The sequence below is a fragment of the Oreochromis aureus genome, linkage group 7 (genome assembly GCF_013358895.1).
Source record: "Oreochromis aureus strain Israel breed Guangdong linkage group 7, ZZ_aureus, whole genome shotgun sequence".
NCBI classification, from domain to species: domain Eukaryota; kingdom Metazoa; phylum Chordata; class Actinopteri; order Cichliformes; family Cichlidae; genus Oreochromis; species Oreochromis aureus.
This window is the reverse complement of record NC_052948.1, coordinates 46,899,901-46,920,573: the sequence shown is the minus strand read 5'-3', so window position 1 is coordinate 46,920,573 and position 20,673 is coordinate 46,899,901. Positions and strand designations below refer to the sequence as shown.

The following is a 20,673-nucleotide window of genomic DNA, read 5'->3' as shown; positions in this document are numbered from 1 at the left end:
CAATTATTAACAAACAGCAAAAAAAGCATTGTATTACTTCTCAGCAAAGCTTTGACCCTCCTTATACAGTGCTCTGAAAAAAGCACCCCCTCCCAAATGTGGTATAACTTGTTATTAGGCGTTTTCACACACCAGGCCTGGCAAGTTTGGGTAGCTTTAGTTTTTCAAATTAATAAATGAAAAACTGCATTTTGTATTTATTCAAGTTACCTCTAATATTACATTTGTTTGATTATTTGATAATTTAAAAAAAAAAAAAAAAAAAAAAAAAAAAAAACAGGAAGAAGGCTAATACTTCTCCATAGCACCACACACGTTAAAATGCACACATATACATATATGCACACACACATATATACGCGTGCATGTATGTGCAGTGCAGCTTCACCGGTTTGGTGTACCCTGGTGGGAGAGGCTCCAGATCCCCCTCCCACACAGCCCTAACTCAGATAAGCAGTTAATCGTGGCGTTTTTTCATGCTGATAAACAAAGATGAATTTAAAAAAAAACAAAAAAAAAACAAACAAAACTCCATGCTGCTTGTGTTGAACACTTTAATTTTTCAAATCTCCATTTTAAGTCAACTTCAAAAATCAAATAAGAGTGCATGAATACTGTCAGAACCTTTCAGATGAACCCAGAACTCATCTCACATAACAGAAAAAAACTTAACATAAAACATACTGGTCTTAAGTATAACAAATAATAATAAACAGATTATTTCTGATGCAAAATTATTGTACTTTAATTTTTACTTCATTTTTAACCAATAACAAACAAAATCCTCCCCTTGTACAGCAGCCACCAGCTGATAAAGATCCAGTGTTACAAAGAAAGTAGAATGTGGAAGTGGTGAATAAAATAGCTTTTTTTGGAAACTAAAAGGCTTGTTGTGCACATTTATCAAAAAAAATCTGCAATCAAAACATAGAGAAAGTAGTATGAAAATAATCGAAAAGAAGATGGCTTGTTTAATCCTCATCAAAGTTCTGTTGTAAAAGGAAGTTGGCAGCCAAGTTCTCATTCTTCTCACAAGCAAAGTAGGCTTGTATAACAAGTCCCTCTGGAAATCCTAAGGCTTTTAGCTGGAATCAGAGAGTCATAGCTTAAAGTTAGTCAATCAATACATTAATACGTACTCCCCAGTCAGTAATATCCCTCCATTTGACATTTTGTTGAGAGTAAACGTTGCATAAATGTAACATGTAAGGGAAACTAGTTTACATAGATACTCCAGCACATTTGGTAAAGGAGCCTTGAGCTTTGCAATGATGGAAAATGTGTCATGTGTCAGCCATGTGTTCTTCTCCTCACCCTCTCAATGGCCTCCTTCTCCTGTGGTGTGACCTGGATATAGTTCATTTGATTTCCGCCACCTCCTCCTGCTCCGCTGCTGCCACCTCCTGGCACTGGCTCTGGGACGGGTTCATTCAACATCTGAATGAACTGCTCTTGGTGGCTGCTGATCTCCTAGTGTGGTGGATAAAAAGAAAGACTCCATAGCAAAGGAAACTCTCTACTACAGAAATAAATAATACATTAAAAATAAATACTACAAATGATAATTTTATAATTAGAAAAAAAAAAAAATAGGTGATTAGTAGGGGTGCAACGATACACAAAATTAACGGTTCGGTTCGATACTTTGGTGTCACGGTTCGATATTTTTTCGATACAAAAAAATGTTCATGTCTTTTTAATTTGTCATTTATTAAAATTATAAATATATATTTTAACTCAAAAGTACAGTTTTTAAATTTAATGTTGCTGAAACAACAAAATCATTAAAAAAAAAAAAGAGTTTATTACAGAGAAATGGCTCTTTCCAAAATAAAAGCTATACCTATACGCTTCTTCTGGGGTATATTCTCAGCAGCATATTAAACATATCAGGTCCCCATAAGGAGAATCATGTGCTAACGGCTGTCTAAATGACACGGGTAATGTTTGTAGCATGCGTGCTTGTTGTTTTTGTCTGCTTCCACTTGTCTTTGCACTAGGATGATGTCAGCGTAAATGTGCAGTCATATTCGTTGTGTTCCCACTAGTGCTGTCAGCGTTAATCTCGTTAAAATGACATTAAAGCCATAACGCGGCAAATCTCCGTTAACGAGTTACAGCGGATCGCCCCGAGCGTGGGGCTGGACGGCGTCAACACGTTAACAAGCTAACTGCGCTAACGCACTAGTTCCCACCAATTGAACATTGCGGCACATCCGACATACTCTTTTACTTTTGTCCATGACGCGCTTACCATCAGGGTCATGCTTCACATGAAAACCAAGATAGTTCCAAACGCCAGATCTGAATGAGGGTGGGGGAGGTTCAATTTCGGCTAGCGTCGAGGCAGTTGCCATGTTGCAACGAGCTTAGCTTCGGTCTTGCTAGCTTGCGCTGTGCTCAGTGGATCTGCACTCGACAGTGCAGCCTAGGCGGGGTAGTCGAACGCAGATCCACTGAGCGCTAAACACAGACAGCATCGTCAGAAGAAAAGTTGATAAAAGAAATAAAAATTTTTGTATTGTTCGATACATATGCGTACCGAACCGAAAGCACTGTATCGAACGGTTCAATATCGATACGAGTATTGTTGCACCCCTAGTGATTAGGTATAGTAGTTTCCTACAGTCACAAGACTCGCAAACACCAAGGGTCTAAAGGTTTGTTTGCACAAAGCAGCTGGAATCTCATGAATGTGCTGTGCAGTCACACAACTCAACACAACATGAAGCCATAAAGTTTGACTTCTAAAATAAACAAATAAAAAAAAAATCTGACTTAAAGTCAATTTGCCTGAGCTCCCCTTATAAGTAGTCTCCTCATGGCAGCACTCCACTACTTCCAGTGCTATTGCTACTACAGGCCGTGTCACAGTTTAGGTGGTTTGAGTTTAATGTTCTTCCTCAGACACCCCTTTATGCTACAGCAGAGCTGTATGTTTATAGTTTGATTCTAGGAGACAAATTCATGCCGTACGCTCCTTGTTGCATTCTTAACTCGATGAACTGACTCAGACCTTGGTCGTCCATGGTGAAGTGGTGCAAGTAATCAGAGTCGGAGTCCTAGGATGCGTACTAAAAACAGAAACTGCTCTGGAAACGGTCCAGAGGTGCCTAAGGAGACAACCTGGAAGGGGAGACAATCACTCTACAATTTGCTCTGAATGTAGAGAAATATTGATGTATATTTTTTTCTAATCTTATGGTTAAACTTGCTAATATACCAAGTTGGGAATGAACTGACCTGATATATGGACAGGATATCAGCCTATTCCCCACTCGAAAAGCCAGATTAGATATTCTCACAATAGGTTGAAGCACTTCTTTAATTTCTGTGTTCTTTGCCAATTGTGAGTCAGCAGCAGTGTATTGGTTGTTGGCAGTAGTGCTAACAGCATAACAGAAGCTAACAGCAAAGTGTGAGCAGTTAGAGCAGAGGTATTTCACATCTCCCATAACTGAAAATCTCCAGTCATGGTGCTTTTCAAATTCCCATTATGTAAGCTTGAAGACTCATTTTCTTCAACTTATACGATTTCTGTTTCACTGTAAAGACGTGCACTTGTGATAGTGACTCCCAACTAGCTAAAAGAAAGTAATGCAAATACATACATTTGAACTGAGCAACGCAAAAAAATGTTAAAAATACCACTTCACTAAATTAAAATTATTTTCATTGAATTATTTGTTGTAACGCTTAAATTCAGTAATGCTTCCTCCATTATAAAAGAGTGATTCTCTGAGCCCCTCCTTCAGAGTAAGGGATATGGCTTATCAACTTAACACTGATATCAGATCAGTTCTCAGTACTGGCAGACATCCAAAGGGAAGGTGTATTCTATTCAAACTGGAAAAACAGTTAACCTTGTATTGAGTAAGTAGAAATATAAACTGGTCAAGTGACCTGTTAAGTGAAATGTGACTTTTTAACCCCTTAATCATATTAAATAGGAATTATGTTAAAAGCCTTTACTACATCCATGTTTCCAACAACATTTTTATTTTTTGACACATAAGGCTCTGTCCTGTCACCTGCAGCAGCTCTGGGTTTTCCCTGCCGATCTCTTGCAGCAGGGCGGGAAGAAGGGCTGCGTTCTGCTGGATCAGCTGTCGCATCACCTGGAATTGGGGCTGATTTCTTAGGAAGTTCAGTGGATTGCCTACAAGTATGAATCACACAGCGCAAGCAAAATATTTTTAAGACACAAAGAAGAGGGAAAAAGAGAGCCACAGGAAGAAGAAAAACATTTGTTCATTGAAGTTGCAGAACAATATAAGGCCATTTACCTCCCCCAGCACTTGGTGAAGACCTAGTATTGGCAGGAGCACTAGCATTGCCTGCAGGTACAGCTGGAGTTCCACTCGCTGGAGGCGCCACTGCATCACGACCTGATGCATTACCCTGATTTCTGCTTGGGATACCCTGTGGGGAAATTGATGACATACGCCTGTTTGTTTGCTATGACACAGTTACTGAATATACCATACTCTGTTAAAAAAAAAATTCACTGCTCTTACTGTGAGGAGGTATTCCATAGCTCTGTCAGGGTTGTTAAAGCTTGCTCTCAGAGCGGCTACCACCTGCTCCCTCTCGTAGCCCATGAGCATCATCTCGTTCACCATGGCATCATATGAAGAGCCTGTCACTGTACGGATATAAACACAAAGACGGAACATTTCGTTATTACAAACTGAAAGTCAAGTTTTGCTTTGCGATGTTTGTTACTCCATCAGCCACTTCTAGAGGAATTTAGTAAACTTAGGAACTTCTGCTCAATGGTGCAACATTTTAATGAGCCAATATATGCATATAGATGTCACGTTCAGTTTCAATAGGGGACATAAACTCACAAACAAGATCACCAGCAAACATGAATATATTTTTACCCAAGTTATGCGTGCAAGACAAGTTCAAATAAATCTTTGTACCAAAATTACTTTAGCCGTTATAAAATCTTTCCCCTCAAATACAACAACAAAAAAAATAAAATGGAAATCCCACAACAATAGAACGCAATAGAATACTAACCTTCACAAAAACAAGCTTACCTAGATTTGAAACTGCTTCACTGATTAAGTTTGCTGCATCCCCAGAGCGTCTGTAACAGAAGGAGACCTTGGATTAGGTCTAGAAGTCATTTCTCAACGCCACACACTGAACAGTTAAAGAGAAGCATCAGCCCGTCTTTACCCGACAGAAGTGGAAGATGCTTCAGTTGTTGAAGGCTGGCTCTCCTCTGGTTTGTCGTCTGTAGAAGATTGCTCTGCTGGTTTGTCTGAAGTGGATGATGAATCAGACTGTGCTGCTGGAGCTGTAGTGCTGGGAGCTGGCGCTGCTGTTGAAGGCTGTGAGGCAGTGGGGGCTTTTTTAGGCTGCAAAACAAATTTGTAGTTTTTTTTAAAGTTGTAATCAAAATGGTAGATTTGGGCTGTATTTTACTTAAGGCTGCTCTCTGCTGGATCAGCTGTCGCATCACATGGAATTGCGGCTGATTCCTTAGGAAGCTCAGTGGGCTTCGATGAGTCAGACAGTGTGAGCAACAAAAAGACAGTCTCAGGAAAGATCCAGCCAAAGACAAGGATTTGCTCACTGAACGATTGCTTCGATATAAAAAGTTCTAAGGTTGTAGCCGATGATGTGACTATGTGAATCCTAAGAAGGCCCAAAATTTCACTATTGATGTAGGTATTTGGGACAGCCCTAATTTTTTAATACCTTGAACCTATAGATTCTAGATACATAAGCAACATTTGTGCCACTGCAGTCGCTCCTCCCTCATAATCAGCATTTTCCTCATGGATCTTAAACTTGGAACTACACCATTCTCCAAAGCATAAAACTGTAAAAGCACCTGCTCATCTGTCCACACAAGAGTACCAATCAACCTTCCATGTGAACATTTTTTAAAGCTTTAAAACTGACTTGTCTTTTCCAAACTGCAAAATAATTCCCTGTTTCTGGGATTAAAAAAAAAAAAAAAATCTTATCTCACATTAAAACAAGTGCAAATTTACTCATCGGCTACTTTTAAGGCAATAGTTACAGTCATCATTTGCTCTCACATTATATCTGTCCTTGTTGTGTTGTAGTTGTGCCTTTAGCAAAAAAAACAAAAAACAAAAAAACCCCAACATGTTTTAAATACACCAAGACATTGCCTTCATTTTCTGTGGCTTACAATTCAGCCTCAAATATGAATCAGAGCCCAAGTAACTGTGCTACTTTAAAATTACTCATTAGGAGAAACTGATTTTCATTACCTTTGTTAGTTCTACTTTTGCTCTGACTGTGCAATCTATTTCAGCTGTGGCGGCTGTATTCCGGGACTCCAGTGAAGTTTGTGAAGTCATGTAGATGCGGGGTTCTTATATTTTGGCTAATATTTGGCTTCCTATTATCTGTATTTTTCCTAGACTACTCTGCACTGCTGAGCAAATAAGATTAGAGGCCTACAGACACACAGTGTAAACCGCACATAGTCTTCGAAACGGGGAGCACAGGAGTGGAGAGAAACGAGTACAGTAGCTCACATGAAAGTGCAGGTAAAAGAGCCAATTAACAAATTAAATACATGTGTTTTTCTTCACTTTATTTTTTAATCTATTTTAAGTTTGGTTGGGGAATTTGCAAACTTACTGAAGGCTACAATCAGCCTATTTCTTATAGACACATTTTTAACAGGCAGGGCACTATTGTGTAGCACAATAGAGTTAAAAAACAACAACAAACAAACAAACTAAAAAGCCCCCCCCCAAAAAAAAACAAAAAAAAACAAAGCAATTCTTGTATATTTTGAGGGAAATCCTTGCTTGGAACAACTAGTTTTCCATGCAGTAGGGCTGCTCGATTATGGCAAAAATGATAATCACGATTATTTTCACTGAAATTGAGATCTCGATTATTTGACGATATTTATTTAACAATGTATTGAATATGGCTTTAAAGATTGTCAAACAATAATATAAAATAGTGTGCAAATACTGATAACAGTGCAAATGTTTGCAATATAAAAAAATAAATGAAAAGCGTGAATGGAGGTCTGTGAGGATGAAGCAGGTGTTGTCGAGAGTTTTTCTCTATGCTCCTTCATTGTTTGATCGTATGTCACTTTGTGAGCGGTCTTCAAATGATTGAATAAATTTGTAGTGTTGCTCTGTGGTGCAGCTACGACACTGTAGCAAAGTTTACACACTATGTCTACGTGATCCACGTCTGACTCCACGAACCCATAATGTCTCCACACCACTGAAGTCGTTTTATCTCTCTTTTCAACCAGCGGCATTCTTTCTTCAGCAGCCATTATCCTCTCCTCTCCAAATAACTTCTGCTTAGCTTTCCGAGCTTTCCTCGGGTCCTCTTAATTGTTGTGACACGTGTTCGAAACGCAGAGAGGTGCGCTCGATTTGCCACACGGAACAGCGCGAGAGTAAAGCACGAGGGAGGTGCTAATAATCGGCTCAGTCATTTTTAATGATCGTTGAAAGCCCAGATCGTAATTTAGATTAAAATTCGACTAATTGAGCAGCCCTACCATGCAGTGGAATAAACAGCAGCGCTAAACAGTGACCTTCTCTCCATACTGTACTGATCATGCTGTGAGAACTTGCTCCTGTGCAGAAGAGGATATTTAATAGCAGACAAGTAGTTGGAAATGCCTAATCATAGTCGAGTATGAGCTTGTACTCATAATATACAAGAACATGGTGTTCTACAGAAACGTCACAAGATGTGCTTGACAAAGAAAACCTGCAATTTACTAAAACTAATCCTAATTCCCAAACCTTTGTCACCATGACGACCACAAAGTTCTTCTCGTCGATTTTGTATTCTTTGAGGGGTGAGTCATCGCTGAGGATTTTTCCTGTAACACACACAAAAAAAAATAAGTCAAAACTTACGGGCATTACCTCCCTTAACCTCAACAACAGATACTACAAACTGTATCAATAAACAGATGAATCATCTGAATTTATCACCACAACTTGTTCTTCTTGATATGTTTTGCTACACGGCTTTTGTTTTGTACTTTATGTATGTCTGAGAATTTTTTAGCAGGTCAAGCAAAACCCTGAGGTCTAAATGGCAATATTTTTAATGCAGCTTTTCCCTCTATTGCGCTTTCTGAAATACAGACATTAGCAAAAATTATTTAAACAAATGAAAATTAGCATTTGTGGTGACTTCAATTGCAACAGGTTCCCTGAATATACTTGATTAAGGCCTCAGTCACACAGCCCTAGAGCCTAGACAGCCCAACAAAGGGTTGGCCAGTAACCCTGGAAACCCTTTGAACGCTAGGAAAAAAAAAAATGTATCCATTCACTGGTTGGCGAGCGGTTGTTGGAGGTTGCTGACTGTCACTGGACGAAATCCGTTGCAAAGAGCGTGCTGCACCCTCCTTGTTATTCTTTTGTTTGCTAGCCGACTATTATGGTCGCCAAAAGCTTACATGGAAGATACCAAGTAGTCCCCAAACACTCACTTGTGCAACGCAAGTTAGAAACAGAACATTCGCCTTCAAAGTAAAAGCAGTGCCTTATTGCGACTCCAACTTGTTCCAAAAGACACAACCTTTAGTTTGAAGGTGAATGTTTTGTTTACAGTTCGTACAGCTTCTTTAACACATACCTTGTAGATGAAGTGTATTTGCAGACAAGTTGTTGTCTTCCATATTAACTACAAGCAAACGCAGCAGTCTGCTAAGACATGACTGATGTAAAGACCAGGTTACAGATGTGTTCATTCACACTGGAGATTAGTGCTGGGCGATATGATGATATATATCGTCTGGACGATAGAAAAGTGTCTATCGTGCCATTTGTCTTCTATTGTTTCTAACCCTAATTTTATAAATTATTACATAAAATATATCATTAACCCTTTACAACCGGTCGGAGCAGGCACGCTCTGTTTTGCCTAACTATTTTTTAATCCCTATAGAACTGGAACCAAGTAAGGTAGCGCAATAATTTTTTTTTGCATATGAAACCGGAGTTGTACTTACATCTTATTCCATTAGCTTGCCCTAGGTTACGGTTTCATTCCACATATAGCTTTGCAAAAATTGCATAAAAAGCACTTCCAGCAACAAAAACATAATATTCCAGAAACACGTTTTGCCGATCCGATCAGCTGTTCATAACACTTCCTACGTTGGAATATAAGTCAGCGCGAACTATCGCATGTCCGCCATTACCTGTCCGAAACTCGAAGTGACGTCATTTTCGCGGGAAAATTTAGGTTTTTTTTAGCTTCAAAGCCTATGTTGGTGTTTTTAAAAGTCATGTTTGACTTTATGCTTTTCTGTATCGTTTCTGGGATGCTTAGAAGTCAAATTACACTGTTGGAAATAGTTTATTTTGATGCACATGCTGTGTTTTTGCAAATTTGTATTTATTTATTTTCATTTTTCCTGTAGTATATAAAAATTAGTGTATCTCAAAAATAAAACTATGAAGACACTCAAAATAAATTTCTCGTGGTTGGAAACTATTTTGTGCAACTTTTTTGTATTTACAGTTTTGAGGGATAAGCCTCTTAAATTTCTCTAACTAGAAACATGTAAAAAACAAAACAAAAATGATTTTCAATTTTTTTGTAGTTTATTGCACTTTTTTGCAATTTATGTAGTTACTATGGACTTAATGCATACATATTATTAAAATTTGGGCTATAATGGTTGTATTGATGTATAGCAACTTGAAATGCTCCCACAAATGGCACTACAGCATAGGGCTGTGCGATATGACCAAAATCTCATATCCCGATATTAAGACATCTATCGTCCGATAACGATATAAATCACGAAAATGTAACATTTTCTGTAAATTCTGTGAATGTCGGGCAGCTCGACTTGCATGAAGTGTTTCCAGCTGGGCGTCGCGTACCTGGAGTGGAGTGTTTTAACTGATGCATGAAACGATACATTTTTAGACATAGGTTGTAACAGCCGCCGTTTTCTTTGTGAGTATTTATCACACAGCGTGCTGCGGGGAAAAGCCTGTTCTAACGTTTGAGTCTACGGTTTATTTTTTAGCACCTGACGGCTCTTTTTTGCTTCTCATCCGTAAATACTCTGCATCTTTCACGTGATTCAGTTTATTTTGAAAAGTCTGAACAGGATCTTGAGCTTTATTGTGAAAGGTTTATGTGGAAAATAAACAAGCGGACACGAGGTGGTTTTACCGTCGTTGTTGCTAACGACAACGCATACAAACAAGCGCTTGTCCGTCTGTAGTGTGGTTGTATTAAACATAAGAGAAAGAGAGAACTTTAGGAAATTAATATAGCCACTACAGTGACCATCAAAATAATGAAAAAATATTGCCGTAAACAGTTTATTTTGCGACACCACGAAACAAACGATAGCATAAAATGAAACGATAGACGTTTTTCTATCGTCATCCGATATATATCGTTATATCGAACAGCCCTACTACAGCATGTAAAATGTAAAGATAAGCTCTGGCGGACTTGGTTCTATGGTAGGTCTTAAAGGGTTAAATAGCCTGTGGCAAATATATTAGTGTTGTCTTCTCACTATACATGCTTTTAACTTTATGCAAGAGAAAATAAAGTATAAAAAAATTATATTTTTCACAAAGAAACTCCATCTTGTGGTTTTGTGACATGGTGCTGCTTTACGTGCACCCGGATTTGCGACATGCTTTACGGTAACTCAAAACAAAGACTGCACCCTCTCCACTCGCTGTTTACAGAATGCATACGTTCCAGATGACCACAGGTCAGGTGGTATATCGTGATATATATTGTTATCGTGATATAAAATAATTCATATCGTGATAAATATTTTTTCCATATCGCCCAGCACTACTGGAGATGTGTGAGTTAATCCTAGTATAGTATTTACAACCTCATTTGAAGGTTGTCCAGAGGACATGTTTTCACATGAGTAGTTGCCTGGGGGTCTACGTATAGTGGAACTACAGGCCCTCTACGACTCAATTCAAAATGCCAACATCGATGCTAGGGGCAATTTCCCTCCACGAGTTGTTGCACATGTGACCGTCTTTGCATTATTTCAAAGAGGAATTGTACAGATGTGGGTACCATGGATGGATAAATTGGTTCCTTACCAAAATCGATAAATTTAGTGTTCATTCTGCCCTGGTCCCCTTGTGATGACGTGATCGCCCAACTGTTTTTAATGATTTGCTCATCACCAGAAACAGTCAGGCATGTAGACATCCGCACAGACCCTCAACTCTCACTCACAGTGTGACAATAAAACGTCACGAGTACCTGAGCGAACCCTGAGACTATAATCAAGGCTTTAGTGACTAAAGTTCAAAGGTTTTCAGGGCAACACTGAATACCTTTTTGTGACCAATTCCATATAGCCACTGCCAGTAACGTCCTGCAACCACTTGCCAGCTGGTCGGGGAATGCACATTTTCCCTAGCAACAGGTGATAACCAGTGGGTCGCTGACAGCAGGTTGTTAACTGGTCATTACGTCTGTGTAGAGCTGGGCGATATATCGAGTTTTTAAAAATATCGATTTATTTTTATACCAGATATAAGATGTGACAATATCCTTTATATCGATATAGTCTATGTTACGTTATAATTATAGTTGCGGAGCCGCAAGTTTGTCTCTCCTTCGTCCACTTTTGTCTTTACGCAACGTTACTCGACCTCGCCTCTCCTTCACTGAACACAACTCCCCCTCCTCCCCCATTGCTTCACCTGCAGGCAGCGACAAGATGGACACGGCAAATCTCCGTTAATGAGTTACTGCGCGTCGCCCCGTGCGTGGGGCTGGACGGCGTCAACGTGTTAACGAGCTAGTCACGCTAACGCCATGCACGGCCTGAAATCCTTTCATTTTCTCAAAAGTTGACTGCGCGCCTTTTGTATGAATTCTGGTTGTGCTTGATGACCGCAAACCGATTTTATGTGATACACAGCGCTCAGCAATCTGTCAAAAATGTTTTAGTTCGCCTTTGGTAAGCTACGGAGCTGCACCGCTTGATGGATTGTCGGAGAATTACGGCTACCGAGGAGCCTCGCGGAGTAATACGTACTGTGCTTCAACGTAATATTACCGTAGACAGTGTGTGTATAGGACCATAAATGGCACCTATTCAGAGACATGGTTACGAAGCGGATTTCAAACTCCAGGCTGTCAGTCATGCAGTAGAAGTTGGGAACAGAGCAGCTGTGAAATCTGTCTATGTTATTATGCTCAGCGTCTTTTAGTTTACATTTTGACTGCACAATAGTGAGCTCTTTGTTATGCACAAAACAACATAGTTTTCTTTTATTTATAGAGCATCATTATTTAATAAATGCTCATAATTTATTTTTGAGTAGTTTTTTTCATGTACATCTATGCTGTATGTTAATAAAAGTGTCTGTGTGACATCTGGGACACAGCTTTGACTAAGAACTCTCTTTTTGTTCTTACTTTATGGCTTTAAAAAAATATCGAGATATATATCTTATATCGCCATCCAGCTAAAAAATATCGAGATATGAATTTTGGGTCCTATCGCCCAGCTCTACGTCTGTGTGACTAGAGCCTAAAATACCAATAATGGTTTAAAAGCATAGATGCAAAAACCAACAAAAACTGGGACAACTTCAGTCTCAACAGCGGCTCTGCAATGGTCGTCTTTCATTGAACTGTAAATCTAAAAAAAGCCCTAGCCTACAACCTACCTACAACTCAAAAATAAAAAGAAAACATCAGCTCCTGCATATATAGCAACACTACTGAGACCTTATAACAGCAGTCAACCTCTTTGATAATCTGATCAGGGTCTTTTAACAGTTCCCTGCCCTCATGTTAAATCTCAAGGTGATCATACTTTTGTGGCTGTAGCTCTGGACCAGTGTTGTTTAAACGACTGTTAGTGTTACCTTAATCGTTCACTCATGTTTCATTATGCGTGTATTGGAGTTGTGTGTATGTAGGACTGAATGTAAGCCAATGTTTGCATGTTTGATTATGTACACTCATCTTTAATGTGTGATTTTATCCAAACTTTGAAGCACTTTGTAACTGTGTGCTTAAAAAGGGCTATACGAATAAAATTCTTCTTTTTTTTAAATTAATATTTCCTTGAACAAAGAAAGAAAATTAGTTAAGAAGATACAAGAGCATATAACATACCAGCATAAATCAGTTTCTGTCCGGCAACTGAAAAAATTTCCTTCCCCTTTTCCTGCTCAATCCTCTCTTTCAATGTCCTCACCTGTGAAATAAACATATGCACTTTTACTTCATATTTTCATCCCTTACCAACAAAACCATTAACATTTTTTACTGGCACCATTTTGTCCAGCCCTGCAACGCTAACAGGAGTAAAAGTCCAAAGTGTGACCCAACTGCTAGCACAATTATAAAACTACACGCTGAGCGAACATCAGCGGTGTCATCGGTGATTATGCAAAACCATACATTTAAAAGCAGTGCAACGCTAACTATAATCTGGCGACTAATATGCATACAAGAAGTCGAAAGTAAAAGTTAAAAGTGTCTGCACTAAAGAAAGTTGTAATGAGATGTGCTGTAGCCAGCCGGCCTTCAGCAGCCGACGGATAAAGCTAACGCTAGCTCACAGATTTATATATTTGGCCAAAGACAAAAGAGAGTTTATACAAGCTTAATAACAAGTACAAAATGTTTTAATGACTTTAATAAATAACGCTACTTTCTCTAAATGGCACAAACGTTTTCTTGTTTTACCTTAACCCAAATGTTCCAATTATAATAAGTTTTACAAGCTAACAGAAAAAGACCGAGAAACACTAAAATGGTAAGGTTCAAGCTAACCTGTCAACCCCACCCCGCCCCCCCGTAACACTCACATTTGGAGCCTTAAGTGGGCTACGGCTAAATGCTGACAACAAAAACAATTTCCTGATTGGTTTTTAAAAATAACACGCATCTGGATTAAGCCGAACTTCTAATGCAGGTCAGACGCATCCAAAAAGAATCTTACGTTACTACCCAGGCTTGCCTATAAAACGCCCAAACTGGAAATGTTCAAAACAAATCATGTCGATTTCAGGACATACTCAATTCCCATTCCACTCCCCTGTCACAAAATGCATGATTATTAACTCTCACCGTCTCCTCTTCATCGATGTCGATTTTGAAAGTCTGCTGCTGTAAGGTCTTCAAAGTTATTAGCATTTTGTCGGTGGAGTTTTATTATTCCTGGGTCCGGTTTAAACGCTTTAAATCCAACTTGCACGAGTCTTTACTGTTTTCGTTAAATCATCGTAAACTGTCAGCCGCCATGACGTATCGCTTTTCTTCTTCTATGTTAAATACTTGACGCACAGCGCTCCTAGTGGATTGCTTCGGTACTGCAGTAAACTGAGCATTGGCCACAATGCTCAGGTGTGCTCGTTGGTGAGTTTTCCAACACGTTTGATTCCAGTGAAGTATTACAATACAGAAACACTGCGAGCTGATTAACTGAAGGCACATAAGTATAATTGGCAAAATGGCGCAGAAAAACTTAAGTAAGCCCAGAGTCTTGTGGATTACAATTTCAATAACATGCAAAAACATATTTTATGAGCTGATGTTTCATGACTATTTAAAATACCTGCAAACTCAGTATTAATTGCAGATGAATGTGAATTAACAGAAAACAGGGTAAGGTACAGGGTAAGGTACTGCGCAAAAGTCCAGAGTCACCTGTCATTAGTTTATATTTTGCTTCCAAAGAGCCAGACTTTCTTATACTTTTTCAAAGTGGTCTTGAGCAGGTCTTGGCTTTCTGAAGGTCATTTAAAGTTTTTCTTTGGACAATGGCTGCTTTTTCACTCATGTTTAGTCCTTTTACTTGACCATTTTCAGGGGAATGTTTGCTTGTTTGTTTGTTTCTTGAAGCACTTAACTGACCTATGACTCACTAAACACAATAAAACACCTAACTCGAGCAATGAACCAGTGTCTTTCTACACATAACAGACAACTTGGCAAATTGTATTAAATTGTATCTTTAGGCACTTTATTACTAGCAGCCTGTCACAAAAGCACATCATTTGTTCCCATTTCTTTAGTTGAATCTACAAAAAATGCCAAAGATAACACAGTTTGACAGGCATGAAATAATATTTCTGTACCAATGAGATGAGTCCCAAAGATCTATGAGCTGAAAACTTGGCATATCTCAGCATGCTGTGCACTGTGTCCTTAAAGATTTGGATGAAACTAGACAAGTGGAGGAAAAAAAGATGTGCCAAGCCCAAAAACAAAACAAAACAAAGCAAAACAAAAAAAAAAACCCAACATATCAGCAGATGAACAGTATCTGAAAGTCATGTTCTTAAGAAATAGGAAGTAAAAATCATAGGTCTGACACAGGTCTGATAGCTGTTGATCCATCTACTGTTCACCGAAGCCTCGTCAGGAAAGAGGGAGAAAAGACTGGACCGAACTGAAAATCAGCTGCAACAGAATATAGGAAGAAGATCAGGAGAGAGTATCTACAACCATCTGTCAAAATTGATGAATTGAATGTGAACACAGATAAGCACCACCAGATTTTGATCCACTGTGCAATACCATCTGGAAAGCATTCATTCAGCAGGCTTCATTTTTCAGCATGACCATGATCAAAGAAGAGCTTTGAATGTCCTTCAAGAAGTCGGGAGAGCGATTCCTGAAGGCTATTTCAAGAAAGCTTGCCTAAGTTCTGGCTTTGTTGAAGAAAAAGGCAGTCATACCAAATATTGACTTTCAAAGTCATTAGAATTTTACAAACTCAGTTTTCGTCTCATATACTTTACTTCTGGTTATGTCTGCATGTGTTTCAATAAATTGCTGCAGCTATTTCCCATTTCCTTGTAAAATATGAATATAAATGAGGGATAGTTCAATAGACACACAAACAATTTTCAGTGCGATAACAGCTCTTTTTTCATGGTATGCATTTTGCTTTGTCACCACAGGACAAACACATGAAATTAAAATAGTAACTAACTAAGTACCCAAGTAAGCCATTATAACAAGTCAAAAAGGCCTATATCTTCAATTTAATCCTTCAATGGTCATTGTAGCCTGTTGCACACACTCTTATTCTACAGTACTAACCTCTTCAAATTAGATGCAAATTGTTTTCAAAGCAGGGACAACATCATCTAAGCAGACTCGAAGGCTTGCAGTATGTAACCACTGACATGCAATGCATTACTTGAATGTTTTTGCTGCTTGTTCATTACATTTGTCTCAAGACTGACGTTTTGGGAAAAACTTGCTCTCCTTATTAAACATGAGCTGGCAGTTTATTCTGTTATCAACCTTTCAACAATCCCAGGTCCTTCTGGCATGCATTGAGGAATTTCAATATCACCCATCCAGCACTCAGCATTCAGAGGTTTTATTGGTTTCTATCGTCCAGCTGCCCAGCCCTGACTTTAAACAGGACTGTTGAGTGCAAGAGATAATATGCTGGAGGCCGATGGGGTCTCTTCCCCAGGCCATTTTTCCCTCATTCTTATATCGCTCCCTCTTACTTGCAATGACTGTTTGTATGACTCTGTCTGTCCTTATCTACCACTCCTCTCAACTGCCTTTGTCCTTCTGCCTCTCTTGTATCCTGCCTTCCCCTCCTCTATCTCTCCATTCAATCCTCTCCCTCTCGCTCTATCATCCAGTTATTACGACGGGGGCAGTGCCCTCGCCTGCCTTGGCCCGTGCGCTCATCAGGCATTCCTTATGTTGCTCCACTCAGCAGCAGCCGCAAGAGAAGCAATAGTGTCCTCCTTTCCCCTCTCCCACTGTGGCTGTGACTCTTGCTCCTGTCTCCAGGGGTCGTCAGTCTGCCGTCAGCCCCCCTCTGAAGTGGAGAGCCACAGAGATTACAGTCTGATCCCTGGTGACTTCAAGATATTTTTAAGAGATGATGTTAGACATGTGAAATCAAGACGTTGCAGGCAGGAGAGGAAATGCGGCAAAATAAAGGCTTTCTGGAGGAAGACGGCGATAATGGAGCAGTCAGAGTGGTGCCTCTTGGTGATCCAATGTAATGGTGAGAAAATGAGGAGCTCGTGAAACATGAAAGCGTAGCTAAATGTACCTTCAGTGTCGGTGACTTGTGGCATCCAGAGCTGCAGCATTTCATACATGTGCAATAAACAGACACAAGGACTCACACAAGTACACAACAGACACAACTGGTATTTGCAGGGATCTGTGGTTTTGGTCAGCAGAGCTGTTGCAGGGTGTGGAGTGGTGTAAAAGCGCAGAGAGAGTAAGAGAGAGAGAAGGGTGGAAGGGTGGAACACAGACCGAAGGCCACTGAGATGCCTTCTCAGCCCAAAGCTATTTCCTGCGAACAAGGTGCAGGCACTGTTATTGGCTGGTACTGGGGCTGTGTAGATGTGTTACACTGGAAATCCGAAACATTGCTGAGTACACTGCTCTAAAGTTAAGTGCCAACCATTAAAGTTTTACGAAGCACAGAATATAATTCACCAGATGTGTGAACAAAGAATCCAAACAGCAGTAGACATTTCACTTCCATCTGAGAAAGTGAAATGTCTACTGCTGGTGGTTTCCGGATCTGGGTGGTGGCTGGCACCGTCAGATAAAGCCAACATGCAGTGTAAGCTAAAATGCACACAGTGATGATGCTGACATAGCCACTGCATTTTTTAAATAATCTTCACTATTTCAGTGCAGCATGTAGGTGTGCCAAGTTTTGCTAATTATCCCCAAGCACACAGCCGGGGCTGATGGCAGCGTGCAGCCTATTACAATAAATCCTGTGCAAAAAAAAAAAAAAAAAAAGGAAAAGAATGCTCTGACCAGATCAGCAACACCAAAAGGGAAACCACAGAAGATAAGTGAAGTGGATGATCGCAGAATTCTTTCTTTGGTTAACTAAAAAGACTTCATGAAACCAAGATGGACATGCCCTAGAATTGTTGTGCTGATGACCCCCTACCCAAGGATTTTCTTGCCCTAATTGACTCTTTTAACCTTACACAGTGGGTCAGGGAACCAACTCATCTTAAAGGCCATACTTTGGATTTGGTCCTCTCATATGCGTTGGATATTTCTACTATGGACATTGATAATGCTGGTATTTCTGACCATTTTTTGGTCATGTTTGATGTTGAGCTATGTGCAATTGATTTAAATTCTAAAGGCTGTCATCGCCCTGTACGTATCATTAATTCTGAGACTGTGGCTAACTTCATTACAACCTTTCTAAACTTTGCCTTTTTTGATCCTGATTTCACTGATATTAACTGTTACACACCTCCATTGGTTGGTGATTTTGCCAACGCTATGCTATCCACCTGTTGTTCCATCTTAGATACTGTGGCCCCTATAAAGATGAAACGTCCCAGAACTTCTCATCAACCATGGCTAAATGACACTATACGAACCTTACGTCGTGTCTGCCGTCAATCTGAAAGGAGGTGGAAAAAAGACAGGCTTCAAATATCCTATGACATTCTTTGTAGGAGCTGCTTTCTATACCAGAACTCCGTAAAGGCAGCTAAAGCAGCTTTCCTATCAGACATTATTGAGACTAATAGCCACAACCCCCGAATGTTATTCAAAATTTTTAATTCAGTGATAAATCCCTGTCCGGACTCTTCGAGCTCGGTCTCTCAGGCTCTCTGTGAGCAATTTCTTAATCATTTTAGTGGAAAAGTTTTATTACTGAAGGCTTCACACTCTCACTCTCTTGTGCTGAATCCTGTTCCGGTTTTAGGATGAATGTCCACCTTTTCTCACTTTGAGCTGTTATCACTCCCCACTCTTAAGGGAATAATTGGACAACTGAGAAACTCAAATTCTGTGCATGATATCCTTCCATCCCGAATTATCAAGGAGGGTTTTGAGGAAATTGGGCCTTGCATCTTATTCTTAATGAATTTATCATTGTTTGTGGGCTGTGTCCCGACTGCCTTTAAACATGCAGTAGTGCACCCCGTTCTTAAAAAAAGTAATTTCGATCAGAAGGACCCTGCCAATTATAGGCCAATCTCAAAGCTTCCGTTTTTATCAAAAATTTTAGAGAAAGCCATCTTTCTCCAAATACAGGCCTACTTAGTTGCTAATAATATTACTGACAAATACCAGTCTGGCTTTAAGCCACACCATAGCACTGAACTGGCTCTGCTAAGAGTCTATAATGATCTTCTTGTATTTACTGACTCTGGTCGTCCTGCCGTTTTAGTTTTATTGGATCTGTCTTCAGCCTTTGACATGGTTGATCATGATATACTCTTGAGGAGGCTAGAGCATGTTGTAGGCATCAAGGGTTCTGCCCTAAACTGGTTTAATTCTTACCTCACAGATGTACCTACGCTGTTGTGAGGATACTCTTCCTCTGTTGCCCCTCTCTGCTGTGGTGTGCCCCAGGAGTCTGTATTGGGCCCTTTATTATTCTCTTTGTATATGCTACCCTTGGGCTCCATATTTGAAAAATACAATATTTCCTATCACTTTTACGCTGATGACATTCAAATCTATTGTCAACTGACTGATGATTTGTCAGCATCACTGAACTCCCTGTACGATTGCCTGAGAGAGGTTAAAGATTGGCTGTCAGAAAATTCTCTCGTTTTAAATGAGAAAAAAAACTGAAGTTATGGTTTTCGACAGCCATATTCCTCGAGACCAGCTTGTTGCCCTGCTGGGGCCCCTAGCTAACTCTCTCTCTGATTCTATGCGTAACCTGGGTGTTTATTTGGACAGCTCCTTTAAGCTCGATAAGCAAGTATCATCTGTAGTTAAATCTGTTTTTTTTTTCCAACTGCGCCAGATTTCTAAAGCTAAGCATTATATACCACACAGGGACCTGGAAAAATGTATCCACGCTTTTGTGACCTCCAGGTTAGATTATTGTAATTCTCTCTACTGTGGTCTCCAAGCCTTCTCTCTTCGAAGGCTGCAACTCGTTCAGAATGCTGCGGCTCGCCTTCTTACTGGAACTAGAAAATTTGACCCTATTACTCCGGCTCTTGTTGATCTACACTGGTTACCAATCAAATATCGTATTGAGTTTAAAATCTTGCTACTCACTTTTAAAATCCTGAATAACATTGCGCCCAGCTACCTCACTGACCTCCTCAATTTGTACACTCCTTGTCGTGCATTAAGATCATCAGGTCAATTACTCCTGGCCCAACCTAAGTTTAGACTGAAGACCAGAGGCGATCATGCCTTTGCTTCAGCTGCACCCAACCTTTGGAATAACCTCCCCGCTTCTATTCGAGCCTTGGACTCTATCCAGTCCTTTAAATCAAGATTAAAAGCATATCTATTTGACTTGGCTTTCCTGACCAGTTAATACCCTTTTAAATCTTTTAAATTTTAAACTTTTAAATCTTGTATTAAATTTATTATTTTTTATTCATTTTACTGCTGCTTTTGTCTTAGCAGATTTTGTATTTATCTAACTCTCCTGGTCTGTTAGTGCTAGTGCTAGTGCCCGATTTGTACCCTGTTATTGACTTATGTTGACTCTCCATATTATTGTGAAGCACTTTGGTGTGTCTTCGGGTTTTTAAATGTGCTATATAAATAAAATTGTATTGTATTGTATTGTAGAATGATAGGAAGAAGAAAAGTATGGAGGAAGAGTGAAATGGCTTATGATCCAAAGCATATTACATTATCTGTCAAACATGTTGAAGGCAATGTTGTGGCATGGGCACGCTGGCAGCG

The 20,673-nt window shown here is 39.6% G+C and overlaps 1 protein-coding gene across 1 annotated transcript; it reads right to left on the bottom strand.

The window, feature by feature from the left end:
* Positions 1–534: 534 nt before the first annotated feature.
* Positions 535–14,306, bottom strand: rad23b (RAD23 homolog B, nucleotide excision repair protein). The gene is made up of 10 exons (XM_031754542.2): positions 14,098–14,306; positions 13,138–13,219; positions 7,782–7,861; positions 5,191–5,372; positions 5,049–5,098; positions 4,518–4,645; positions 4,287–4,422; positions 4,032–4,159; positions 1,315–1,470; positions 535–1,085 (listed from the first exon to the last, which is right to left on the bottom strand). Exons 1-10 carry the CDS (start codon positions 14,161–14,163, stop codon positions 972–974), a joined length of 1,122 nt encoding a protein of 373 aa, XP_031610402.1. The 5' UTR covers positions 14,164–14,306; the 3' UTR covers positions 535–971.
* Positions 14,307–20,673: the final 6,367 nt, after the last annotated feature.